General features: G+C 55.5%; 1 protein-coding gene across 1 annotated transcript; it reads left to right on the top strand.

The window, feature by feature from the left end:
• The first annotated feature begins 249 nt into the window (after positions 1 to 249).
• Positions 250 to 19,165, top strand: LOC116954430 (uncharacterized). The gene is made up of 8 exons (XM_032974938.2): positions 250 to 803; positions 5,521 to 5,630; positions 5,947 to 6,046; positions 8,034 to 8,267; positions 12,028 to 12,289; positions 13,338 to 13,487; positions 14,433 to 14,569; positions 18,349 to 19,165. Exons 1-8 carry the CDS (start codon positions 777 to 779, stop codon positions 18,544 to 18,546), a joined length of 1,218 nt encoding a protein of 405 aa, XP_032830829.1. The 5' UTR covers positions 250 to 776; the 3' UTR covers positions 18,547 to 19,165.
• Positions 19,166 to 19,477: the final 312 nt, after the last annotated feature.

Raw genomic sequence — 19,477 nt, 5'->3', positions numbered from 1 at the left:
AGGAGGAGGTGGTTGGGAGGAGGACGAGGTGAGGAGGTGAGGATGAGGTGGTGTGGAGGTGAGGAGGAGGTGGTGAGGAGGTGGTGAGGATGAGGTGGTGAGCAGGAGGAGGTGGTTAGGAGGAGGTGGTGATGATGAGGTGGTGAGCAGGAGGAGGTGGTGATGATGATGAGGTGATGAGCAGGAGGAGGTGGTGATGATGATGAGGTGGTGAGGATGATGAGGTGGTTAGGAGGAGGTGGTAATGATGATGAGGTGGTGAGGATGATGAGGTGGTGAGGAGGAGGTGGAGGAGTTACTAGCATCTCGATGCTCCCCACGCCCTTCCTGGTCCGCCCCTTGCGCCGCGCATAAAAACCCCGCGTCACGACGCCTGCCGTTCACTTCACACCTCGGCAGCGCCAGCGGCTACATCAACATCAACAGCAGCAGCTACAGCTACAGCAGCAGCTACAGCAGCAGCTACAGCTACAACAGCAGCTACAGCAGCAGCTACAGCAGCAGCTACAGCAGCAGCAGCAACAACAACAGCAGCAGCTACAGCAGCAACAACAGCAGCGGCTACAGCAGCAGCTACAGCAGCAGCTCCAGCAACAACAACAACAGCAGCTACAGCTACAACAGTAGCAGCTACAGCACCAACAACACCAGCTACAACAACAGCAACAGCTGCAGCATCAACAACAACATCAACAGCAGCTACAACAACATCAACAGCAGCTACAGCAACAGCTACAGCAGTGGCTACAGGACGAGCAGCAGCAGAAGGAGCAGCAATGGCATCGCTCCCACCAGCTCCAGAAGTAAGACGCTAACCTGCAGATCTACTCACGTACCAACCCACGTACCTACTCACGTACCTACCCGCGTACCTACTCGCGTACCTACTCGCGTACCTACCCGCGTAACAACCCGCGTACCTACTCGCGTACCTACTCACGTACCCACTCACGTACAAACCCACGTACCCACTCACGTACCTACCCGCGTACCTACTCGCGTACCTACTCACGTACCTACTCACGTACCAACCCACGTACCCACTCACGTACCTACCCGCGTACCTACTCGCGTACCTACTCACGTACCCACTCACGTACCAACCCACGTACCCACTCACGTACCCACTCACGTACCTACTCACGTACCTACTCACGTACCTACTCACGTACCAACCCACGTACCCACTCACGTATCCCACCTTCGTACCCTCACTCTTACCCACCTGCGTAGCTACCTGCGTACCCACCTTCAAAACAATTCTAAAAGTCGAGACGGAAGTCCCCGTGAGTGGCTGTTCGAAGAATGTGCGGAGTCTACAAACATATGTCAGGGCCCCACCCCCCCCCCCAGGTCGACTCGGCCTCCGCTAGGGGAGACAAAGGCGGCCGGGCGTTGGTGCTGGCCACCCACCGGTTAGGCAGCGCGCTAGCCGCTACACCACTGCTCCCTGTAGACCAAAGACAAAGATCCCCCGTAGAGCCTTCACAGACTGTTGGGGCAAGTGCCGTCAGCGAGAGCCTAACGAAGGCCGGCACGGCACACGAGGGGGGTGGGGGGGGAGGGGGTGTGTGGGTGGCCAGCAACCACGCCCGGCCGCCTTTGTCTCCCCAGCGGCGATGTTTTACTGCACGCCGCACCAGGCCCCGTCGTTTGAGGCCGTTCCAGGTGAGAGACAGGGACCGGTTCCAGACGATCGTCACTGGGCGCTGGTGGCAGTGAAACGGGAATCGAACTCCGGGTCCGCCGTGTTCGTCGAGCGCAGGGGGCTAACCGCTGCGCCACCGCTCCCCCGTTTTGCCACGTGGTATTGGAAGTGCCTCTCGTTGGCTGCCACCCAGTGCTGCATCGTCCTCGGTGTAGTGACATAGAATCGGTCACGTAGCAGCGTAGCGCTGGCTGCTGGCAGGGAAGGGGACCTGCAGCTTGCAGCAGCCCCGGTGACAGACCAGAGAGGGATCTAGTTCCTGGAAGGGTCACGGAAGGGGCACATCGAGTAGGTTCCAGAAGGGGGGCGTGGCCAGGGGCGGAGCCAGGCCACGCTGGCGGTATAAGAGGAGGCCCCCGGGAGGGGACCTCGGGGCTGTCGTTTGGAGCGGGGTCCCCCGTCGTGCTCCTGCTGCTGCTGGAGTCGTCGCCGTCGTCTCCGTCTTCGCCATCTCGGCGTCGCCAGTCAGGAGGTCTACCGGCTGTGCTGGCTGGGAACCGTAGTCGCCAAGTGTTAACTGTCAGGCCGTGTTAATAAACAGAGTGCCTCCTGCTCTTAGTGTCTCCGAGTCGGTCACTGCAAGCGTAGCACAAGTAGCTACGCGTGCTACGGTCCCCGCACGTTCAAGTGGCCCCCGCGCTAAGCGCTTTCAAGCTTCGATTTAAAGCTTTTCGTGACTGCAGGGATTCGTCTTCCTGGTTCTTTCGGTAAAGTCACCACGTAGAATGGAAATAAAATAATACAAATAAAACATAAAATAAAATAAGATTCTCACGACGTTTCGGCCAGGAAGGCTACTTGTGTTGTGGCCGAAACGTCGTGAGAATTTTATTTTATTATGTTTTATTTTTATTATTTTATGTCCATTCTACGTGACTTTACCGAAAAAACCAAGAAGATGCTTTCAAGCTATCAAATCCTGCTCAGTGATTCTGTACTTGCTCTATTACTATAGTACTATACCGCCTTAAACTTTAATGACCGACCGGGTGTTTAAGGTTAGCGATTTGTCGTATTATCTGGCTGTATAGCAAATGAAAAAATACAATAACTTTACTGTGAAAGTAAAACATGTATGTGTTTTAATCTATCTTTTTTTAAAATATAGGGCCCCTTTTTAACATAATGCCACAGAACCCGCACGAGTTTAAACCAGGCACTGTAAATACCACCGCTATTGGCTGAATCCTCTGAGAAGTCTGCAAAGGCCAACGGGGGTGCGCTGGCTTTGCCGTAACGGGGTTAGGCCCACAGGATCCGTTGCTCGGGGCTTGTAGAGGACCATCACGCAACTCTGTTCAGCGTATCCATCGTCAACGTCGTCGTCATCCACTGCTGGATGGAGGCATACCCCGACCACATCCTCCTGTCAAAGGCATCGTGGATGTGAGAGAGAGGTAGAGCAGCAAGTATGACGAAGGGCACAGGCAGAGCGGTTGTTATGGCAACTGTCGCCATGGTAGTCGCTCGCTTGTCGCCGTGGAGATGGATAACGACCAGGGTGTCTTGCCACGCAATCCCCGTCAGCACTGCGTGCCAGCTACGATACCACATCCTGCCTGTGTGAACACCAGGTGTACCTACCTGCCTTGCCTGTGTGAACACCAGGTGTACCTACCTGCCTTGCCTGTGTGAACACCAGGTGTACATACCTGCCTTGCCTGTCAACCACTCACATCCTGTCTGTGTGAACACCAGGTGTACCTACCTGCCTTGCCTGTCAACCACTCACCTGACTTGCCTGTGAACCACTCACCTGACTTGCCCCGTCAGCCACTCGCCTGACTTGCCCCGTCAGCCACTCACCTGACTTGCCCCGTCAACTACTCACCTGCCTTGCCTGTGAACCACTCACCTGCCTTGCCTGTGAACTAATCACCTGACTTGCCTTGTCAACTACTCACCTGACTTGCCTGTGAACCACTCACCTGCCTTGCCTGTGAACTACTCACCTGACTTGCCCCGTCAACTACTCACCTGCCTTGCCTGTGAACCACTCACCTGCCTTGCCTGTCAACTACTCACCTGACTTGCCCCGTCAACCACTCACCTGCCTTGCCCCGTGAACTACTCACCTGACTTGCCCCGTCAACTACTCACCTGACTTGCCTGTGAACCACTCACCTGACTTGCCCCGTCAACCACTCACCTGCCTTGCCCCGTGAACTACTCACCTGACTTGCCCCGTCAACTACTCACCTGACTTGCCCTGTCAACTACTCACCTGACTTGCCTGTGAACTACTCACCTGACTTGTCCTGTCAACTACTCACCTGACTTGCCTGTGAACCACTCACCTGACTTGCCCCGTCAACTACTCACCTGACTTGCCCCGTCAACTACTCACCTAACTTGTCCTGTCAACTACTCACCTGACTTGCCCTGTCAACTACTCACCTGACTTGCCCCGTCAAATACTCACCTGACTTGCCCCGTCAACTACTCACCTGACTTGCCCCATCAACTACTCACCTGACTTGCCCTGTCAACTACTCACCTGACTTGCCCTGTCAACTACTCACCTGACTTGCCCTGTCAACTACTCACCTGACTTGCCCTGTCAACTACTCACCTGACTTGCCCCGTCAAATACTCACCTGACTTGCCCCGTCAACTACTCACCTGACTTGCCCCGTCAACTACTCACCTGACTTGCCCCGTCAACTACTCACCTGACTTGCCCTGTCAACTACTCACCTGACTTGCCCTGTCAAATACTCACCTGACTTGCCCCGTCAACTACTCACCTGACTTGCCCCGTCAACTACTCACCTGACTTGCCCTGTCAACTACTCACCTGACTTGTCTGTCAACCACTCACCTGACTTGCCCCGTCAACTACTCACGTGTTGTTACTCTCCCTGTTCAGCAGAGAGATGAGAGAGAGTGTGGAGTGTGATTTGAATGTTCGCGAGTTGCGTCAAATCAAGGCCGGCACAGCACACGAAGGGGTGGGTGACCAGCACCACCCCCGGCCGCCTTTGTCTCCCCAGTGGCGCTCTCGATTTAAACACCGCAACAAGTACTCGCTTTGAGGCTGAGTCGACCTAGGGGGAGGCAAATCGTCACCGGTGTTTGCGGGGAATCGGCACTGGGGTTCGAGACGGCTGATCGGTGGCGCAGTGCGCTAACCACGGCGCCACCGCTCCCTCCCGCACTCTTTGAGATCGTCCACCGCGACAGCGGCAGGGGCAGCACCGCCCCCTGCCGCTCAAACTTGGCAGCACCCTCCTGGAGTGTTGTGCCACACGCACCACGAGCTGAGCTCCTCCCATCATGAGCCGTGGTCGCTCCACTGCTGGATGAAGGCCTCCCCCACTCCACGCCCTCCGTCTCCCTCGGCTGCCGCTCCGTGCTGAGTCTCGACCATCGGCCACCGCCGTCCCCCCTCTGGCCGTGACGCCTCCTGCCCAAGCCCCACCACTCACTCCGCTTCACGGTCTGCACGATGCCTCCTCTACCCCGCGTGTGTGTCCTCTCGTCCGCGTGCTCCCCCCCCCCCTCTCGCTCTCTCGGTGGAACTCCCAGCGTGCGTCTCATCACCGTGCTTCTTCGCAGCCAAATTTGCGTCGTCCAGACCCTCCGTCCAGCAGCCGGGCACGGTCACGTGAGGCCACGACATTGGCGCCCCCTCGCAAAGCCAGCTGTAGGAACGTGCGAGGAATTGCCCATCTTTGTAATCTCATAATAATCGCGAAACGGACGACGCGATTGTCCTCGCAACGCCGCGTAGCGTCGCTGGCCGTGGCTGACCTCCTGACCTCCCGACCTCTCTCGTTGACTCCTCCCCCTCCCTCCCTCCCTCCCTCCAGGGCTTCCCCGCCACGGTGGTGGTGGAAGTCAAAGTTCAGAGGTCGGGCGGAGTTCACTCGTACACCGTAACAGAGGTGGCCTTCCTCAACCACCCCCGCGGCCTCATAAGGTAAGAGGAGTGGAGGTGGGGGGTTTGGGCTTTAGGGTAGAGGGGGGCTCAGGTGAGAGGGGGGGCAGGGGGCCACAGAGTGAGGGGGGTCGCGGTGCTGCCTGCCTGGGGCTACTTCTGCTCCGTACGTAGCCCACCGTGCTCATCGGTAGTGCGGGGGAAGGACGACACCACATGATGGTGATGATGATGCTGCTGATGATGCTGCTGATGATGCTGATGATCATGACGCGACTGATAATGTGCTGCTGATCATGCGTTGCTGCTGATGATCACGCTGCTGATGCTCCTGCTGCTGTGTGTTCCCCTAACACAGGAAGGGAGACCTCATCCTGGAGGTGAACGGGGTCCCCCTGCAGCACGTGACCCCCTCCGAGCTGGGACTCGCCGTGCGCTCCAGCACCATACTCACCATGGTAAGGACGTGGGGGGGAGGGGGCGAGCGAGGGGGAGTGGGGGGGAGTGGTGGGGAGGAGCGTGGGGGGGGAGACCTAGGCGGCAGGTGGCATCCCCAGTGGATGGTAGAGTGGATGGGTGGGTGGGTGGTGGGTGGATGGGTGGATGGGTGGGTGGGTGGATGAATGGGTGGGTGGGTTGGTGGATGAATATGGATGGATGAATGGGTGGGTGGGTCAATGGGTGGATGGATGAATGGGTGGGTGGATGGATGAATTGGTGGGTGGGTGGATGGATGAGTGGGTGAATGGGTGGATGGATGAATGGGTGAATGGGTGGGTGGGGTGGGCGGTAGATGAGTTGGTGGATGGATGAATTAATAAATAGATGGGTGGGCGAATAAATATTTGGGTGAATGTGTGGCGATGGTCGGCTTGTGGCAGTGGGGAGGGGGTGTGACTGGGGAAACGCATAGCAGGGGCGGTGTTGCTCGGGGTTCTGGTAAACACGTGCGCTCGGGAGGAATGTGACACAAGGAACCCCGTGGGTTAGCATGCGGGCCCGGGACGGAGGGGGGTGGCGCTTTGGGCAGCGAGGCGACAGCAGCAGCAGCAGCAAACAGGCAGTGCTCTTGCGAGCTATCGTGCTCCCCCAGCGTCAATGCTCCTGGTCCCGGCACCTCTCCTTTGCTTTCCTGGCCTGAAGAGAGCTTCTGGCTCGGCACGACGGGGAGGGAGGTGGAGGGGGCGTGGAGGGACGTGGTTTCGGGAAAATCCCGCCAGCGTCCTCATCAGCATGTGAATTGGTTGGTGCTTGAATAGAGACTTCCGGTGGAGGGGCGGGTGAGGGGGATCTAACAACAGCAGCGTGTTGTCTGTGCGTATGGCCTTAAAAGGCAATATCCGAATATACATTTATAGTGGAGGAATCCGATAAGCTATGAAGCTCTTTTTCACAGATGTTCAGCACATTCGCAGTTGTGCAGGAGTCAATGTCCCCTTCCGTGTGATGCGCTGAAAAAGGGCCATTGTACGAAACGTTGGCTAGCATGTATATTTATAATTTGAAAGCCGCGCACAACGTTGACGTGGTTGGCTGTGCTTGTGCACAGCTGTCAATGCTGCTGCTGCTGCAGCAGCAGCAGCGTCACCGCATGGCGTCATTGTTATGAGAGTTCCCGTCGCGTTATCAGCATCGCCACCACCACGATCACCATCATCATCATCATTGCCGTCATCATCGCCGTCATCATCATTGCCATCGCCATCATCATTGCCATCATCGCCATCATCATTGGCACCATCATTATTACCATCATCAGCACCATCATCATTACCATCAGCAGCACTATCATCACCACCACCAGTACCATCTCCATCTCGATACTGGGCTCCCGGGTGGGGTAGGGGTGGAATTTCCTTGTCCCTCCACCCCCCACTCCTGACCCATCACCCCTCCCCCCGTAGCAGCTTTAAGAGTTCGCCGAGAGAGTGCGTAGGCTGTCATATCCCACCTTTCTCCACTCCCTTCTCGCTTTCTCCGCCCTCTCTCTCTCACCAAACACTGCCATCACCTCTCCGCTCTCTCTCACCAAACACTGCCATCACCTCTCCGCTCTCTCGCAAACTCTCCTCACTCCCTGCCTTCGACTTGCTCACGCTGTCCCTCTCTCTCTCGCTCGCTCTCCCCCGTCTCCTCTGTCTACTCTCTGCCCTCTCTCCCCCTTCACTCTCTCACCTGCTCTCTCTTTCCTGCCCAATCTCACAACCCTCTCTCTCTCTCCATCTTCTCCTCCGCTATCTCTCCCCCCCTCTCTCTCTCTCTCGTATATTTACTCCCTATCCCTCCCTCCCCCTCTGTTTTACTCTCTCTTCTCTCGCTCATATCCCTTCTCTCTCTCTTTCCTCTCTCACCCTTTCCTCTCGTCCTCCCTCTCACCTCCCTCCCCATCTCTCATCGCCCTTCTCATTGCTCTCTCTCTCTCTCACTCTCCTCTCCGATTTTCAGGACATCCATCGCGAGGAGAGCGACCAGAGCCCGCGCAGCCCCAGACCCCGAAGCCCCCGTAGACCCCCGGTCTCCCAAGGAGGGGGTCCGCCCGTGGTCCCCTTCCCGGCCGTCGACCTGAGTCGCGGGGCAGTGATGCACTGCAGCGGCTGGGAGACCAAGTGCCTCCCCCTGCAGCTCGGCCTCACGGAGCGCCGGGAGGAGAAGGACGCCGCGATTGGGGATGACGCCCAGGTGAGCTGGCGGGGTGAGCGGGGGGGGGGGGGGGGTGGGTGGGGGGCTCACCGGGTGGGTGAGTGTGGTGTTTGGTGTTTGGTGGGGGGCAGGTATCCAAGATGAGCTCGCTTGGTGAGGGGCAGAGGTCCGTCGTAAGGGGTGACCGGCTGGGTGAGGTCGTGGGGTGAGCTGAAGATGTCACTGGGTGAGAGGGAGGGGTCGGGGTGGTGGGGGGAGGAATGTAATTTGCATAAAGTTCCCGTGTCGTGTGGCTGACAATGTCCTCGTATGTGGAAGACTCCAGAGCTTGGGTAATTGTTAATACCGCGCGTCTGCGGTTCATTCTCGTAGCGCCTCCCTGAGTTGTTCTCTCTCCGAGTTACGGTGGTGAGGATGTTAACGACCTCGCCTGGTATACAGGAGGTCGTGGGTTCAATCCCGACCCTGGCGCCTGCTGCTGCTGCTGCTGTATATTTGGAGTTTGCGTGTCTCTCTCTCTCTCCCCGTGGGCGTGTGGATTTCTTCTCCCGGGTGCTCCCGTTTTTTTTCCTCCACATTTAGAATGGATCTCTTAATTGCTATACATTTTCACGTCATTCGATAGGACACTTATTTGGGCTATCATTTGTGGCCAGGTCGCTCAGTGGGCCTTAGCTAAGGTCAAAACAAAAGTTTAGTTTAATAATTTAGTCATCCCTCCTCTCTTTGAGTCGTCCTCTCTCTCTTTGAGTCGTCCTTTCTCTTTCTTTGAGTCGTCCTTGCACTCTCTCTCTCTTTGAGTCGTCCTCTCTCTCTCTCTTTGAGTCGTCCTCTCTCTCTCTCTTTGAGTCGTCCTCTCTCTCTCTCTTTGAGTCGTCCTTACTCTCTCTCTTTGAGTCGTCCTCACTCTCTCTTTGAGTCGTCCTTACTCTCTCTCTCTCTTTGAGTCGTCCTCACTCTCTCTCTCTGAGTCGTCCTTACTCTCTCTCTTTGAGTCGTCCTTACTCTCTCTCTTTGAGTCGTCCTTTCTCTCTCTCTTTGAGTCGTCCTTTCTCTCTCTCTTTGAGTCGTCCTTTCTCTCTTTGAGTCATCCTTACTCTCTCTTTGAGTCGTCCTTACTCTCTCTCTTTGAGTCGTCCTTACTCTCTCTCTTTGAGTCGTCCTCACTCTCTCTCTCTTTGAGTCGTCCTTTCTCTTTCTTTGAGTCGTCCTCTCTCTCTCTCTTTGAGTCGTCCTCACTCTCTCTCTCTCTCTCTTTGAGTCGTCCTTACTCTCTCTCTCTCTTTGAGTCGTCCTTACTCTCTCTCTCTCTTTGAGTCGTCCTTACTCTCTCTCTCTTTGAGTCGTCCTTACTCTCTCTCTCTCTCTCTTTGAGTCGTCCTTACTCTCTCTCTCTCTCTTTGAGTCGTCCTTACTCTCTCTCTCTCTCTTTGAGTCGTCCTTACTCTCTCTCTCTCTCTCTTTGAGTCGTCCTTACTCTCTCTCTCTCTCTCTTTGAGTCGTCCTCACTCTCTCTCTCTCTCTCTTTGAGTCGTCCTTACTCTCTCTCTCTCTCTTTGAGTCGTCCTTACTCTCTCTCTCTCTTTGAGTCGTCCTTACTCTCTCTCTCTCTTTGAGTCGTCCTTACTCTCTCTCTCTCTTTGAGTCGTCCTTTCTCTCTCTCTCTCTCTTTGAGTCGTCCTTACTCTCTCTCTCTCTTTGGGTCGTCCTTACTCTCTCTCTCTCTTTGAGTCGTCCTTACTCTCTCTCTCTCTCTTTGAGTCGTCCTTACTCTCTCTCTCTCTCTTTGAGTCGTCCTTACTCTCTCTCTCTCTCTTTGAGTCGTCCTTACTCTCTCTCTCTCTCTTTGAGTCGTCCTTACTCTCTCTCTCTCTCTTTGAGTCGTCCTTACTCTCTCTCTCTCTCTTTGAGTCGTCCTTACTCTCTCTCTCTCTCTTTGAGTCGTCCTTACTCTCTCTCTCTCTCTTTGAGTCGTCCTTACTCTCTCTCTCTCTTTGAGTCGTCCTTACTCTCTCTCTCTCTTTGAGTCGTCCTTACTCTCTCTCTCTCTCTCTTTGAGTCGTCCTTACTCTCTCTCTCTTTCTCTTTGAGTCGTCCTTACTCTCTCTCTCTTTCTCTTTGAGTCGTCCTTGCTCTCTCTCTCTCTCTCTTTGAGTCGTCCATGCTCTCTCTCTCTCTCTTTGAGTCGTCCTTTCTCTCTCTCTCTATTTGAGTCGTCCTTTCTCTCTCTCTCTTTGAGTCGTCCTTTCTCTCTCTCTCTTTGAGTCGTCCTTACTCTCTCTCTCTCTTTGAGTCGTCCTTACTCTCACTTTGAGTCGTCCTTACTCTCTCTCTCTTTGAGTCGTCCTTACTCTCTCTTTGAGTCGTCCTCACTCTCTCTCTCTTTGAGTCGTCCTCACTCTCTCTCTCTCTCTCTTTGAGTCGTCCTCACTCTCTCTCTCTCTCTCTTTGAGTCGTCCTCACTCTCTCTCTCTCTCTCTTTGAGTCGTCCTCACTCTCTCTCTCTTTGAGTCGTCCTTACTCTCTCTCTTTGAGTCGTCCTTACTCTCTCTCTCTCTCTCTTTGAGTCGTCCTCACTCTCTCTCTCTTTGAGTCGTCCTTACTCTCTCTCTTTGAGTCGTCCTTACTCTCTCTCTCTCTCTATTTGAGTCGTCCTTTCTCTCTCTCTCTTTGAGTCGTCCTTACTCTCACTTTGAGTCGTCCTTACTCTCTCTCTCTTTGAGTCGTCCTTACTCTCTCTCTCTTTGAGTCGTCCTCACTCTCTCTCTCTCTCTCTTTGAGTCGTCCTCACTCTCTCTCTCTCTCTCTTTGAGTCGTCCTCACTCTCTCTCTCTCTCTCTTTGAGTCGTCCTCACTCTCTCTCTCTCTCTCTTTGAGTCGTCCTCACTCTCTCTCTCTCTCTCTTTGAGTCGTCCTCACTCTCTCTCTCTCTCTCTTTGAGTCGTCCTCACTCTCTCTCTCTCTCTCTTTGAGTCGTCCTCACTCTCTCTCTCTCTCTTTGAGTCGTCCTTACTCTCTCTCTCTCTTTGAGTCGTCCTTACTCTCTCTCTCTCTTTGAGTCGTCCTTACTCTCTCTCTCTCTCTCTTTGAGTCGTCCTTACTCTCTCTCTCTCTTTGAGTCGTCCTTTCTCTCTCTCTCTATTTGAGTCGTCCTTTCTCTCTCTCTTTGAGTCGTCCTTTCTCTCTCTCTCTTTGAGTCGTCCTTACTCTCTCTCTCTCTTTGAGTCGTCCTTACTCTCACTTTGAGTCGTCCTTACTCTCTCTCTCTTTGAGTCGTCCTTACTCTCTCTTTGAGTCGTCCTCACTCTCTCTCTCTCTTTGAGTCGTCCTCACTCTCTCTCTCTCTCTCTTTGAGTCGTCCTCACTCTCTCTCTCTCTCTCTTTGAGTCGTCCTCACTCTCTCTCTCTCTCTCTTTGAGTCGTCCTCACTCTCTCTCTCTCTCTCTCTTTGAGTCGTCCTTACTCTCTCTCTCTCTTTGAGTCGTCCTTACTCTCTCTCTCTCTCTTTGAGTCGTCCTTACTCTCTCTCTCTCTCTCTTTGAGTCGTCCTTACTCTCTCTCTCTCTCTCTCTCTTTGAGTCGTCCTTACTCTCTCTCTCTCTCTCTCTTTGAGTCGTCCTTTCTCTCTCTCTCTTTGAGTCGTCCTTTCTCTCTCTCTCTCTCCACAAGGAGCGGACAACCCCGCGGAACTGCCACCAGTCCGGAACCGTTTCCGACCCGCAACCGATTTTTCCACGGCTCCATCTCCCTCCTCCTCCTCCTCCTCCCGTCCCGTCCCGTCCCTCCCTCCCTCCCGCAGCCCAGCAACGGCAAGTGCGTGGAGCCGGGCCACGCCACGGTCGAGGGCTTGGACGAAGGCGACAGCGAGCGTGGCTGGGAGGAGGCGCTGGAGGAGGCGCTGGCGCGGCACGGCGAGGGCAGCCTGGCGCTCATCTTCCGGCGGCCAGACTTCATGGTGATGAAGATGCGCGGCCCTGAGGAGGTGTGCGGATCCTGCGGGAGGTTCGACTGCAGCACGGAGCACGTGCAGGCGCGCTCTACCGCGCTCAGCTTCGCCTCCAGTACGTGGCGGGGTGCGGGGGGGGGGGGGGAGGAGGGATGAGTGGAGATGCTTAGAGGTGTGTGGAGGTGTGCGGAGATAGGCGAGTGGGGGTGAATAGCAATGCGGAGATCTGTGTATTCATGTAGAAGAGAGGGTGAGTGGGTAGCGGGAATTGTCACGCGAGCCTTGATCGCCATGCGCACAGACACAGTGACACGCGCACACACAAATATACGCACGCGTACACACAAATATACACACGCGTACACACAAATATACACACGCGCACACACGCGTACACACAAATATACACACGCGTACACACAAATATACACACGCGCGTACACACAAATATACACACGCGTACACACAAATATACACACGCGCACACACGCGTACACACAAATATACACACGCGTACACACAAATATACACACGCGTACACACAAATATACACACGCGCACACACGCGTACACACAAATATACACACGCGCACACACGCGTACACACAAATATACACACGCGTACACACAAATATACACACGCGTACACACAAATATACACACGCGCACACACCCGTACACACGGACACACATAAACAACAACAACAACAAAGAAAGATGTCCCCCCCCCCCACCGTATAGCCTGTACAGACTGTTGGGGCAAGTGCTGTAAGCGAGCAGCACCTGTGAAGGCCGGAACGGCACACGAGGGGGTGGGTGGCCAGCACCACCCCCGGCCGCCTTTGTCTCCCCAGTGGCGATGTCTACACAGAGCACCTGATACCCATGTTGAGGATATAGTCGACCCAGGGGAGGCCCAGGACCGGTTCAGATAATCGTGTCCGGTGTTGGTGGCCGTGAGCGGGAATCGAACCTGGGTCGCCGGGTTCGTAGTGCAGAGCGCGACCAGCGATACCGCCGCTCCCCCACCAATACACACACACACGTGCACGTGCACGCACACACACACACACGCACACACACACACACACACGTACGTACGTACGCTCCCAACCGCGACCTCCTTTTCCCTAACTCCCCCCCCCGCCCACCCAACCCCATAGGCCGCAATGGGAACCTGAGCAGCCTGGTGCTGCGGCTGCTGCGCGAGGAGCCGCGCGTGCGGCTGCTGGACGAGCGTGACAGCGTGGTGACACGTGCAGCGGACGGCAGCGTGCGCGTGGCGCCCTGCCGCAACCCCGTACCCGACGCCTGTACGTGACCCCCGCACCACCGTGACCCCCGTGACCCCCGTGACCCTTGCACCACCGTGACCACCGTGACCCCCGTGACCCCCGCACCACCGTGACCCCCGTGACCCCTTGCACCACCGTGACCCCTTGCACCACCGTGACCCCCGTGACCCCTTGCACCACCGTGACCCCCACACCACTGTGACCCCCGTGACCCCCCGCACCACCGTGACCCCCGTGACCCCGCACCACCGTGACCCCCGTGACCCCCGCACCACCGTGACCCCTACATCACCGTGACCCCTGCATCACCGTGACCACCACGCCATCGTAACCACCTTGACCCCTTCCAACCTCCGTGACCCCCGTGACCCCCCCCCCCCCCTCGCCTCCGTGACCCCCTTGCCGCCATGACACCCGTGCCACCTTGCCGCTCCTGCCACCATCACCCCCCCGCCCTACGCTGGTTAATGCTGTGGCGGGTGTTGGCACCGCCACCACCGGCACGCACGCGCTACGGTCACGTGCTCTGAAGCAGGGCCCATTGCCTGAAACGTCGCGATGCACAATCTTCCCGCCTCCGTGCCAGCTGCCCACCCCCCCGCCCCTTCCCAAACCGCGTGGGGTATACACGATCTGGAATTTGAGTTGGCCTGAGCATCCCAGTACAGGATGGCAGAGCTCAGGCAATTATTTAGCTTCTCGGTGCCCTGCTCTCATAATGATCATGACGATGATGACGATAAGGACTATGGTGACTATGACGACGACGATGATGACGATGATGATGATGACTATGATGACTATGGCGACTATGACGACGATGATGACTGACCACTATGACGACGATTATGATGACTATGGTGACTATGACGTGAATGATGACTATGGTGACGACGACGACGACGATGATGATGACAATCGTCTGATCTGTCCCTTGCCGCCCCTCCCGCCTCTCCACCCCAGTCTGCATGACGATCTTCCGCTTCAAGTCGACGGTTCCAGTGGACGCCGGAGAGCCGGTGGTGCTGGGCTTTTACAACTCCAACTGCTACCTGGCGTGCCAGGAGGGCACCACCAATCTCGTGAAGCTCATCGTGGAGGTGAGTGAGCCAGCCGCCCGCTCGCTCACTCGGCGAGGATCTCTTTCACCGGTGCCAAGAGAGCCACGCCTCGAGCCTCTCGATGGGTTCACACTCGCCCGTTCTCATCACCCGCACGCTCACTCACTCACTCTCATCACCCACACTCTCGCTCACTCACTCTCATCACCCACACTCTCACTCACTCACTCTCATCACCCGCACGCTCACTCACTCACTCTCATCACCCGCACTCTCGCTCACTCACTCTCATCACCCGCACACTCACTCGCTCACTCTCATCACCCACACTCTCACTCACTCGCTCACTCTCATCACCCGCACGCTCACTCGCTCTCTCATCACCTGCACGCTCACTCACTCTCTCACTCTCATCACCCGTACACTCACTCTCTCTCATCACCCGCACGCTCACTCACTCTCATCACCTGCACGCTCACTCACCCTCTCACTCTCATCACCCGCACGCTCACTCACTCACGCTCATCACCCGCACGCTCACTCACTCACTCTCATCACCCGCACTCTCGCTGACTCTCATCACCCGCACGCTCACTCACTCACTCTCATCACCCGCACTCTCGCTGACTCTCATCACCCGCACACTCACTCACTCTCATCACCTGCACACTCACTCGCTCGCTCACTCTCATCACCCGCACGCTCACTCACTCTCATCACCCGCACGCTCGCTCACTCTCATCACCCGCACGCTCGCTCACTCTCATCACCCGCACACTCACTCTCTCTCATCACCTGCACACTCACTCACTCTCATCACCCGCACACTCACTCACTCTCATCACCCGCACACTCACTCTCTCTCATCACCCGCACACTCACTCACTCTCATCACCCGCACGCTCGCTCACTCTCATCACCCGCACGCTCGCTCACTCTCATCACCCGCACGCTCGCTCACTCTCATCACCCGCACACTCACTCACTCTCATCACCTGCACACTCACTCGCTCGCTCACTCTCATCACCCGCACGCTCACTCACTCTCATCACCCGCACGCTCGCTCACTTACTCTCATCACCCGCACGCTCACTCGCTCACTCTCATCACCCGCACGCTCGCTCACTCTCATCACCCGCACACTCGCTCACTCTCTCTCATCACCCGCACGCTCACTCACTCTCTCTCATCACCCGCACGCTCGCTCACTCTCATCACCCGCACGCTCAATCACTCACTCTCATCACCCGCACGCTCACTCTCATCACCCGCACGCTCACTCTCATCACCCGCACGCTCACTCACTCACTCTCATCACCCGCACGCTCACTCTCATCACCCGCACGCTCGCTCACTCTCATCACCCGCACGCTCACTCTCATCACCCGCACGCTCGCTCACTCTCATCACCCGCACGCTCACTCACTCTCATCACCCACACACTCGCTCACTCTCATCACCCGCACTCTCACTCGCTCACTCACTCTCATCACCCGTACTCTCACTCACTCACTCTCATCACCCGCACGCTCACTCACTCACTCTCATTACCTGCATGCTCACTCACTCACTCTCATCACCCGCACGCTCACTCAGTCACTTTCATCACTCACTCACTCATCATTTGCGCTACCACTCACCCAGTAAACTCGGCCTGGTCACCAGTGACTCGCACGGAGACATCTCTACTCACATATAGACCCACAGACTCGCAGCGAGGCCCGTAGACTCACACTGAGACTTATAAACTCGCATAGAGACCCACAGACTACAGAGAGACCCGTAGTCTCGCACTGAAACTTATATGCTCACATAGAGACCCACAGACTCGCAGAGAGACCCATAGACTCGCACTGAGATTTATATACTCACATAGAGACCCACAGACTCGCAGAGAGACCCGTAGACTCGCACTGAGATTTATATACTCACATAGAGACCCACAGACTGCAGAGAGACCCATAGACTCGCACTGAGATTTATATACTCACAGAGACCCACAGACTCGCAGAGAGACCCATAGACTCGCACTGAGATTTATATACTCACATAGAGACCCACAGACTCGCAGAGAGACCCCGTAGACCCACACTGAGATTTATATACTCACATAGAGACCCACAGACTGCAGAGAGACCCATAGACTCGCACTGAGATTTATATACTCACATAGAGACCCACAGACTGCAGAGAGACCCATAGACTCGCACTGAGATTTATATACTCACATAGAGACCCACAGACTGCAGAGAGACCCATAGACTCGCACTGAGATTTATATACTCACATAGAGACCCACAGACTCGCAGCGAGGCCCGTAGACCCACACTGAGATTTATATACTCACATAGAGACCCACAGACTACAGAGAGACCCGTAGACTCGCACTGAGATTTATATACTCACATAGAGACCCACAGACTCGCAGAGAGACCCGTAGACTCGCACTGAGATTTATATACTCACATAGAGACCCACTGACTCGCAGAGAGACCCATAGACTCGCACTGAGATTTATATACTCACATAGAGACCCACAGACTCGCAGAGAGACCCATAGACTCGCACTGAGATTTATATACTCACATAGAGACCCACAGACTCGCAGAGAGACCCTAGACTCACACTGAGATTTATAAACTCACATAGAGACCCACAGACTTGCAGAGAGACCCATAGACTCGCACTGAGACTTATATACTCACATAGAGACCCACAGACTTGCATAGAGACCCGTAGACTCGCACTGAGATTTATATACTCACATAGAGACCCACAGACTCGCAGAGAGACCCATAGACTCGCACTGAGATTTATATACTCACATAGAGACCCACAGACTCGCAGAGAGCCCCATAGACTCGCACTGAGATTTATATACTCACATAGAGACCCACAGACTCGCAGAGAGACCCTAGACTCACACTGAGATTTATAAACTCACATAGAGACCCACAGACTTGCAGAGAGACCCATAGACTCGCACTGAGACTTATATACTCACATAGAGAGCCACAGACTTGCAGAGAGACCCGTAGACTCACACTGAGATTTATAAACTCACATAGAGACCCACAGACTCGCAGAGAGCCCCATAGACCCACACTGAGATTTATATACTCACATAGAGACCCACAGACTCGCAGAGAGACCCTAGACTCACACTGAGATTTATATACTCACATAGAGACCCACAGACTTGCAGAGAGACCCATAGACCCACACTGAGATTTATAAACTCACATAGGGACCAGCAGACTTGCAGAGAGACTCATAGACTCGCACTGAGATTTATATACTCGCATAGAGACCCACAGACTTGCAGAGAGACCCATAGACTCGCACTGAGATTTATAAACTCACATAGAGACCCACAGACTTGCAGAGAGACCCATAGACTCGCACTGAGATTTATATACTCACATAGAGACCCACAGACTCGCAGAGAGACCCATAGACTCGCACTGAGATTTATAAACTCACATAGGGACCCACAGACTCGCAGAGAGACCCATAGACTCGCAGAGAGACCCATAGACTCGCACTGAGATTTATATACTCACATAGAGACCCACAGACTTGCAGAGAGACCCATAGACTCGCACTGAGATTTATATACTCATATAGAGACCCACAGACTCGCAGAGAGACCCATAGACTCGCACTGAGATTTATAAACTCACATAGGGACCAGCAGACTCGCAACAAGGCCGGTAGACTCGCACAGACACCCAGAGCCCGCAGAGCGACTCGTTAAACTCCCTCATTATGATCACTCGCTGCCTTCTTTATGCCCCACCCCCCTCCCTCGTCCTAGACTCACAGCAGGGACGAGTTCAGGAACATCACCAAGAGCAGCGGCCTCTTCCACCTCATCTTCTATCGCAAGGAGTTCCCCGACGGGACCATGAGGTTCGAGTCGGCTCAGTTCCCCTCCTGGTTCGTCTACAGCGGAGAGCGCCAACTCGTCCAGATGCACAACCGATTGAACACCAGCTACTCGCTGCTCTCTTGACGGGCGACGACGTTGGGGCGACATTGGGGCGATTTTAGGGCAACGTTGGGCCGATATTGCATGTTTACCGGGATAGTGGGGGACAAAGACGGCCGGGTGTGGGGGGCTGGCCACCTTGCCCTGTCGTGCGTGCGCGTGCGTGCGCGCGAGTGTGTGAGCGCGAGTGAGCGTGTGTGAGCGTGTGTGAGCGCGAGTGAGCGTGTGTGTGCGTGAGCGTGTGGGGGAGCGCGGTGGTGTAGCGGTTAGCGCCCTGCTCTACGAACCCGCCGACCCGAGTTTGATTCCCGCTCGCGGCCACCAACACCGGCGGCGATGATCTGAACCGGCCCTGGGCCTCCCGTAGGTCGACTCGGCTTCAAATGAGTACCCGGTGCGGTGCGCTGTAAAAACACCGTCGCTGGGGAAGACAAAGGCGGCCTGGCGCTCGCTGCTCGCGAGCAGCACTTGCCCCCACGGTGTGTGTGGGCATGTCAGAAGGTATCCTATTTTAATATTTATACTGCTCCTCTGCTCGAGGCGCTTGGCAATGGCTTAACAAACCGGTGGCATGGAAAGGGATGATGCGGCTGGCAGGGTCGGTGCTACGAGGTATTGAGGAATGACTGATGGCAGCGATAGAGGGGTGCTCTGGGGGGGGGGGGTCACGATAGAGGGGTACTTGGCGGTCACTCTAGGGGGGGTACTTGGGGGGGTGGGTCACTCTAGGGGGGTACTTGGGGGGGGTGGGTTACTCTAGGGGGGTACTTGGGGGGGGGGGTGGGTTACTCTAGGGGGGGTACTTGGGGGGGTGGGTCACTCTAGAGGGGGTACTTGGGATCACGAAAGGGGCGGGGGAGGGGCCGGGAAGGAGTGGAGGGGCGGGGGGAGGGATGAGAATGGGCAATGGAAATGAGGCACGTGTGTGTGTGTGTGTTCATGTGTTGGAACACGT

This window comes from Petromyzon marinus, chromosome 55 (genome assembly GCF_048934315.1).
Source record: "Petromyzon marinus isolate PM22_M1 ecotype Great Lakes invasive population chromosome 55, UKy_Petmar_22M1.pri1.0, whole genome shotgun sequence".
NCBI classification, from domain to species: domain Eukaryota; kingdom Metazoa; phylum Chordata; class Hyperoartia; order Petromyzontiformes; family Petromyzontidae; genus Petromyzon; species Petromyzon marinus.
Note: the sequence above shows the minus strand (reverse complement) of the source record. Positions and strands in the feature narration are given on the sequence as shown.